We start from the raw sequence: 8,756 nt of genomic DNA on the forward strand, positions 1-8,756 counted from the left end.
CTTATAATGATAGATTGGAAGCTCTAAATCGCATCTAAACCTTCACAAACTCAAGTTCTATCAAAGCTTTAGATGTTCTTCTTCTTTTTCTTTCTCAACCTCTCTCTTTCTCTTTTTGTTTTTTGAACTAACTCTTGCCTTTTTCGGTTGGTAAGAATTTAACTCATACTTATAATCTACAAAATCAGGAGTGATTTATAGGTACTTTCGTAGCGTTCTTTAAACTTAAAAATATACTTTGATCTTGCTGAGCTCTCGAAATTTAATTCACCTAATTTTTTTAATCAACTTTTAAACCTAATATTAATTTTTAAGATAATATATTTTAAAAGATAACAAATATATTTTTCTTTGAAGATAAATTTTTTTAGGAAAAATTGTTTTTTAAAAATTCTTTCCGTGTTGGGCCAAACCTGGCCCTACTCCACGTGTATTAAGCTAGCCTAAACTTACGCCTCGGGTTAGATATCGGGTGAAGTGAAGGTGATGCTGAAATAATGATGATGATAAAACGTGTTCGCTAATAAGATAAGCGCAAGCAAGATAACTTGTCTACGCAATTTCTTCAGGATTCCACTGAAATGGAGAGCAAAAGCACCATAACGAGCCGCCTTCAGGATGTAAAACGCAAGAGTGGCAAGTCCTACAATCAGTTAGCAGGGGAGACTGGACTCACCAATGTCTATGTTGCCCAACTTCTCAGGCGTCAAGCTCAGCTCAAGCCTGAGACTGCCCCTAAATTGCGGGCAGCGTTGCCTGACCTGCCCGATCAACTTGTGCATGAGATGATGAAAGCCCCCATGAGGTCTTTTGAACCTAATCTTATCCAAGAACCCACTATCTATAGGTACAATCGCTTTATTGGATTGCATGGGCTTCCTCGATTTTTCCCCATCTGAGATGAAGATCTTGTTGCGCATTCTTAAGATATTGTTCTTATTAGCCTTCAAATTGTAGTCTTTTTTTGGTTATCAGGTTTTGGGGGTTTTCCTGGACTTTGATCGGGTTAAATACTCTGCTCATCCAATCTTAGATAAGCCTGCTACATTTAGAATTTTGCTCATAGGATTCTTGAAAGAAGTCCTAAGATAGCTGAGTGCGTCAAATATTAATCTTAATTAAGGATCAAGCTGGTGCTAAGTGAACATACTCACGTTTATGTGGAAGGAGTATTGGCAGTGGCATATTATCTTGATAGTAAAGCAATGTTTGCTCCAAAGTGCATGGAGCAATCTGACATTTTGAATTATCAATTCTGGTTCTTTAGTTACTTCATGTTGCTGGTTTATGTTGATCTCCTAATTTATAGGTTGAACGAAGCTGTTATGCATTTTGGGGAAAGCATCAAGGAAATCATCAATGAGGAGTTTGGTGATGGGATGTGAGTTTCAATCTATTTTATGATTATGATGTAGTTTTGATCTATGTTACAATGACCTTTCTGATCATGTCTTCTGAGTATTTTATGTTAGTATTTTCAATACACCTATTGCATTGAAAAATATATGCAAAAATTTTGGTGATCTGCCTACTTTACCAGCAAATAATAAAATAGATTTGTTAGTTTTTAAGATATTCATTTTAGTTCTAGAAATTAATCCCTTTGAGTTCGAACTTAAATTACCTTATCACCATTAGTTATGTACCTTTTCATGTCCACCTAGTTTTATATGATGATCTTTCTATGAAATTTGCATATTATATATTGTTAAATAATAAATAAAAAAAATTGTGGACAAGACATGTTGATAGGTAGGAGAACATGGTTTCTGGGTTGTGATTTAGGTGAAGACACACACATGTATATGTATGCATGTATCTTTGTTGAAGTTTGACATATCCATGTGTGTATCACTTATCCTATAATTCATAGGCAAATGCTGGTTCAATTTTATTTATAATTTTAAAGCTTAGGAAATCTGTTTTTTCATTTTTTTGGTTGCCCTTATTCATAAAATGTGAATTTTGTGGAAGATATGATAGATGGCACATGATATAGTTGAGTCAATCAACCATTATCCCATTATGATGTTGAGAATACTCCTAATATAATGTGGGAGTTGGTAAAACATACCATGATCAATTCAACAACTATTCTTGTCTGTAAATACTAGTTTGAAAATATTTTCTTACTGTTCATTTATCATGTAGTATGTCAGCTATAGACTTCTACTGCTCGGTTGATAAAGTTAAAGGAGTTGATGGGAAGGATCGTGTGGTGGTAACATTTGATGGGAAATATTTGCCATACACTGAGCAGGTCAGTTGCTGCATATTTATTTTTCTAGATGGATGGATTTTGCTGCAGAGAACGATGATATACCAAAAGAATGACAATAAGTAATGTAAAAAATTGCTTCCTTTGACTTTGTAGTTGATGCTGAAAGTTGAGTAGATATGGTGCCATACTGATTGGGAAAAAAAATCTCATTGTCAATTAGTTGATACCATAAAAGAGACCGTCAATCAATCATACTTTGCTTTTAATTAAAATTTCTCTGCAGTTCAGGACAGTTTGCTTTTGTCCTGTTGTTATAAAATTCTGGCTATCCCAGTATCACAGAATGATATATGGGAATCTCAGTATGGAAGCTGTCAGAGATGAGAATGATAAATTCTATGCTCAGTATGCAATGGAACCTAGCATCACGTTCACCTTTACCTATTATAGGTGGCTAGAGGCAGTTAGATTTGCTTGTCTGAGATAACAAGGGCAGTGACCTGGCAAGAGTTTAATTCCTTAAAATAGAGGGAGTGCTGCTATGCAGCTGGAGAGGCAAGTGTAGCAGCAGGATTTTCTGTCTTCCTGGTGCCAGGGTTGGGTCCAGGGGCCTAATTCTTGCATTTTGGTCTTTGCTCTTATCCCTTTTGTTGGGGTAAATGCGCTGGACACTTTCCCATACCAGGCGGGATTGTCATAGGAACCTGTTGAAGAGCCCATAGTCCATAAAATACAACAACAAGAAGAAGAAGCTTTATCCTACTTAGTGGGAAAGCGACATCATAGAGTGCACAACTATATAGATTGTGAACATATTATCATAATTTAAAGTACAATGACGTCGACTATATAGATTGTATGACAATATGACATTATTGTATTTTATTGACAACCAACTCTTGAAATATATTATTTAATTTTAAGAGTTGGTTATTAATAACAAGGAGTTGAGTAGTCTAGAATATAAAACATTACTTTGCTGGCTGGTATTTTGGGTAATTGCTCAAATTCCTTCAACTTCACCAATCACAAACCACGAGAACTTTTAATTTATGAAGCATCAGTACGGGCATAACAAGTAATGGACACCGCACCATAACAAAATACGTGGTATTTGAATCAATTCGAAATGTTTCCCTACATCTATAGAGTTTTAGATCCACGTCTGTCACAATGAAGCTCCTTTTTCAAGATGATGGTGTTTCATAGATCCTAATCTTAAGCCTTATTTGTTTTCATCTGGTCAGCCAGTAGAATCTGGTGTTCAGCTCAACTATGTTTGTGTTCGCCTCATTGCTTGATGAACCAGAAGTTGCATGAGAATATCAGAAAGCATTTTTTTTCCCTTTTCTTTTGACTTACGGTTAAGTGGATTCAGCAATCGAGTTTGCATCATCAGTTTGCAAATTAAGCACGTCGACAATTTTGCATCTAATTTATAAAGTATTTTTATATATTTAATGACCTTTGGTAATGTTTTATGTACATGTCAACTTTCCTTATGGGTACAGAAATCAGAGCACATGGTTTCCAGAACAAGGCTTCAGAGAAGTCAATGAGTATCTTCATGCCAATCCCCTTGTAGTGTTGCCTGCAGACATTGGAAGACTAATGAAATCATTACTACGTACAAATTCATGGGTATCTATTTAGATTATATGAGTTACGTTGTAGCACGCGCTTATGTTGTCTTATATTTGACCATATTGATATTGACCAAGGATATATTTGAGATATCTATTCTATGTTGGTTAAATACCAAATTCTAAATATCTTTTCTATGTTGGTTAAATACCAAATTCTAATTCTAAAATTAAAATAAGTTTGTGGGTGAAATGACAAGACTGCCTCTCAACCTTTTTTTTTTTTTTTTAATTTCAACATCTGACAGTCGTTGGCACTGGCCATGGACTGTCACTGGTGACTAACCATTGCTGGTGAGCGTTTAAATCATCAAATTGTCCAGGGGTTTTGAACCCATACGCTATTGGCTCACTTAAAGGATGGCAGCCATTAAATCACCAAATCATGTTATATGCAAAAAATTGTATATGTAATAAATTTAGTTTTCAAACCACATAGTTTAAACCAACTTGTTAAACCATAAACTGAACTTGTCATTTTATTAACTTGTTAATTTGTTATGGTCAATTGTAAGGTTTGAAAATTCAAAGATTTGATAAGTTTCCATTTATAGAATGACAGTTAAATATTCATAAAATAACATGTTCACAAAGGTAATCAATTTAGTTTCTAAACTGCTTGCTTGTTACAACATAAATCAAAGTCAACTCATTAAATCCTTAACTGAACTTGTCATTTTATAAACTTGTTGATTTTTCATGGTAAATTGCAAATTGAGGGGTTTGAAAATTCATGGATTTGATAAGTTCTCCTTATAATTTGTTAATGAAATAATTTTTTCACGTGGTTCATATGAATTTTCAGCTCACTCAATTTATATCTCATATTCATTTACTAAAATGTAAAAAATTTTAAATAACAAGTTGAGCTAAAGTTTTAACAAGTTAATTTTTATATATTCAAATATGCTGACAGGTGATTATTGCAATTTGACAAGTAAAAGCTATTGATATAACAAGTTTAATTAAGGTTTTAATAATGATGACTTAAGGAAGAAATAACTATAAAGTGGTGTTGATTAGGTTAGTGGAGGTTTGTTAGAACTAATGGATAATGGGAAATGTTTTGGTTGTCATATATAATGATATTTTAGGGATTTTGAGTTAGTAGGATAGTTAGGAAATTATGATTTTGATTAGCAACTAATGAAATAAGGTTTTGGAATTGTATATTAACTTATTCGAACTTTTTGAGCACAAAGAGTAAGGCTTAAGGAAATGGTAAATAAATATTAAAAAATATAAATATAATTAAAAATATAGATACCATTTAGATATATAAAAAATAAAAATATATTTTTGTCTCTAAAATTTGTTTCAAAGAGTATCTAATACTGTAATATATTTCGTGTAGCATTTTCACATCTTAAATAATTAAATTGAAATATCAGATACTTTGACGTTAAAATATTACCACTTCTAGTGGACTCCATTTTCTGTGACATGTGATAGGTTCCATTATTAATTTATTATTATTTAAGCATAGCACTCTTCAATAATGGCCTCACCAATGGCACCTGATTAACATTAACAATCCTTACCCTATGTTTGGTTGGGGGGAGGAGAGGGGAGGGGAGGGAAAATTTTCCCTCCCCCTCCACCTTACCAAACAAGGGGAGGTGAGCCCCTCCCCTCCCCTCCCCTTGTTTGGTAAGGTGGAGTGGCCCTCCAAAACCTTCCCCCCCCCCAAATTGGGGGGATGCCGAGGTGGAGGAGGGAGGAATGAAGATGGGACGGATGGCCGAATATGAAAGAGGGAGAGCAATGTGCAGCTAAGACACAAGAAGGGAGGAGAGCATTTTTTTATTTTTTAAAAATTCCATAAGGCTACCACGTGGCAAGTAAAGTCAAACAAAATGGTCAACTCTGATAGTAGGCAACATTGCACCATTTTAGAGAGTTTTAGGGCAATATTGCTCTAAAAAAAGTTAAGGATATTAGGCGCCCTTAGAGCATGATAAATTTACACCTTTACCATTTTTTATTTTTTAAAAAATGCCATGTGGCAACTATTTGGCAAGTCTAGTCAGACAAAAACAGTCAAATTTGATGGTAGGGTAACATTGCATCTTTTTGAAAATTTTCGTGGCAACAATTGCTCTAAAAAAAAATCAGGATACCAAGTGTCTCTGAAAGAAAAATTCTAAGGTAAATCTACATCTTTACTCTTTTTCTAAAAGAAAAAGCACTTTGATATGATGAGACAGAATTTATCAAAATACTTATTTTAAAAAGTGGTTCGATAAAGTAAATCTATCGAAGTGCTTATTCAAAAAGATGCTTCAATAGGTGGCAAAAATTATTTAACAAAAGGCATGATCTTTTGAAGCGAAAAGAACAAGTGGGATAGTCCTAAGCCAACTATGGGTCAATGGCCACTTTTAATTCCAACGGTCGATCCCAAGACAAGCTTTCGATTGCAACGATGAGCTATCATTACCACGTGGGTTTGCCAATCTACTCCTCTTTATAGACAAACTCCCGTCATAATGATCATGCTATGCACAAATAACAAGATGTATGCCATTCAAACAACAGTAATCACATCATATCATGCTCACATAATTCTCTTTCTCTACTATAATCCACATACCATAATCATATTCATCATACTCCACATACTAAACATCACATATTGATCGGTTTCACAATTACATGCTTTCATTCATCAATAATCACATGAATATACATATGTAACATTCTCAACAATTCAATACAATCACACATGTATAATTCATCACGTTGCCAACGTTGCATCAATGGGTTCTTGAACACCCAAATAAACTTTCAAATGAATTATTTCAACTAATAAATAATTAATATACAATAATACAAATAAGATTCCTCTTGGTATCTCGAACTTTTGAGAGGTCAAATGTTACTACTCAATCACAATTTGCTTTCCAAACTAAATTCAAGCTCATCGGTTCTTCGTGAGGTTAGTCCACAATTACATTAACATCCATCACTAATAATCCTTAAAATCACCATTTCTAATATCTAATTTCATACTTTAATAACCAAATTCTCAATTACAAGATCAACCTCATATCCAATGAGTTTCTTACCTCCCATTAATTTCATTTAGCTCTCAACAACTTAAATAATCACTAATATATCTTCCAACAATCCAAAATCATCATCAATGTCACAAATTACTTATTTTCAACTCTCAAATTTCAACACTTTAATCACCCAAAACTCTCAACTCATGAGTTTAATCACTACGTTGAATTTATTAACTTTCATTAGCTCTAACTAACTTCATTAAACCCATCTATCACTAATAGTGGCTTCCAACAATCCTAACTTTCATTACTAATAGCATTTAAATGCCACAAATTCATCTATAATTGAGAGCCCACTCTTATGGACACATAAAACCACTATATCTAGGTTTAGATAATTCAAACAACTCCCATTAGTTCCATTTAAACTAATGAGTTCAGACCCATATCGCCCTAGGTCTAAAAATCATTATCTCCCAACCTTAAATCTTACTTTCAAAATGTGTAGAGAGAAGAAGAGATAAAGAAGGCATACCTAGGTGAAATTAAGCTCCAATTACCTTAAAATTTCCAAAAGTTAATACCCTAGCAGAGCAGCCACTCTCTCCGTCGCCTTCCCTTTGTTTTCTAGTATTTTTTTGTTTTCTAGTATTTTTCTTTGTTTTCACATTTTTAAAAAGGCTAATTTTAGGAATTATGCTGCAGCATAAATTTTTACGCTACAACATAATGCATTGGGCCAAAATTTATTTATTTTCCACAATTTGAGCCCGAGCGACCTAACTCACTTCCGAATCTAATCCAAGGGATAAAGCCAAACCTAATAGTTGTCTCTAACTATCCTCAAACCCATTTATATTTAAATTTATATATTTACCCTTCATTAGCTTAATTAATTAAGAGAATAATTTTTGAGATGTTACATTTAGTAGTAGAACCACCCGGCCAAAGGTGTTCTATCTCACTTTTGAACTATAATTTCTCCCATCACACATAATGAGATGTCGTTGGCCCCAACACTACATCATGTTGATGCTAAGGAGCTCAGATCTCCAACACCACACCCCACATAGGTACTAAGGAGATTATGCGATCAAAGGTATCTTATCCCGTTTTTGGACTATGGTCTCCTCCTATTGCACACAAATCGGGGTATTACTACTCTAATATCGCATCACTGATGCTAAGGAAAGTCACTCTCTAACGTCATATCCCACATGGATACTAAGGAGATTTTCTCTGATGCCGTGCTTCACTAAGTACTAAGGAAATACATGCCATATGAACTTTTACTATTCCTTCTTATGAGTGAACTCCTACCCTTAGCATGATCATGCTCACACTCATCATATATAACACATATACGTTTTAAATTTCTCAACCTGTCCAAATAAAACTTTCATCAATTCCATTATTGTAAATTGTTTAACATGCACAAAAATCACATTTTGCAATATGCAAGATTATCAAATCTTAAGTACAAATTAACACATCTACTCACAAATAGTTAGGTAATATAATCAAATATTGCAAATTATTTCATTACCCCAACCTTTTGTTACATAAAAGGGTTATTATGGTTAAACGTTAGCTTCACATGTTCTATATACATGATAAAGCTTGAGTAATACTCAATCTACATAATCAAGTGATAATTGTCAATTTTCACTTCAAATAAACCCTGAATTTGCTAGGTTCTAAGTACTCATAACACTTAAATTCTTAGCTAACAATACTAATTTTAAAACACTCTAACCATTCTATTAAACATCCAAACATACCAAAATTATAATCTAATTTCCCATATTGTCTCAAAACCTTCCAATTATGCCTAGGGTTCGTTCAAACCCTAACTAAAAATTTTAAGTCACCATAAAACTCATA

The 8,756-nt window shown here is 33.6% G+C and overlaps 1 protein-coding gene across 2 annotated transcripts; it reads left to right on the plus strand.

Moving 5' to 3' along the window:
• Positions 1-485: 485 nt before the first annotated feature.
• On the plus strand, positions 486-3,991 carry LOC129304765 (cyanate hydratase). 2 transcript variants are annotated; one of them, XM_054944550.1, is made up of 4 exons: positions 486-847; positions 1,310-1,381; positions 2,152-2,260; positions 2,672-3,195. In XM_054944550.1, the coding sequence occupies exons 1-4, from the start codon at positions 582-584 to the stop codon at positions 2,687-2,689; spliced, it is 465 nt and encodes a 154-aa protein (XP_054800525.1). In that variant the 5' UTR covers positions 486-581; the 3' UTR covers positions 2,690-3,195. The 2 variants fall into 2 exon arrangements, with proteins under 2 accessions (XP_054800525.1, XP_054800524.1); XM_054944549.1 differs by lacking the exon at positions 2,672-3,195 and adding an exon at positions 3,733-3,991 and having other exon boundaries at positions 489-847.
• Positions 3,992-8,756: the final 4,765 nt, after the last annotated feature.

The sequence above is a fragment of the Prosopis cineraria genome, unplaced genomic scaffold (assembly GCF_029017545.1).
Source record: "Prosopis cineraria cultivar Desert tree isolate PC_DT_omini unplaced genomic scaffold, ASM2901754v1 PC3, whole genome shotgun sequence".
In the NCBI taxonomy this organism is placed as follows: domain Eukaryota; kingdom Viridiplantae; phylum Streptophyta; class Magnoliopsida; order Fabales; family Fabaceae; genus Prosopis; species Prosopis cineraria.

Coding starts and splice junctions, on each gene's coding strand:
- LOC129304765 (XM_054944549.1), top strand. CDS start 582: ATGGAGAGCAAAAGCACCATAACGAGCCGCCTTCAGGATGTAAAACGC. Junction 1,382..2,151: donor GAGGAGTTTGGTGATGGGAT/GTGAGTTTCAAT, acceptor TTTATCATGTAG/TATGTCAGCTATAGACTTCT. Junction 2,261..3,732: donor ATTTGCCATACACTGAGCAG/GTCAGTTGCTGC, acceptor TTATGGGTACAG/AAATCAGAGCACATGGTTTC.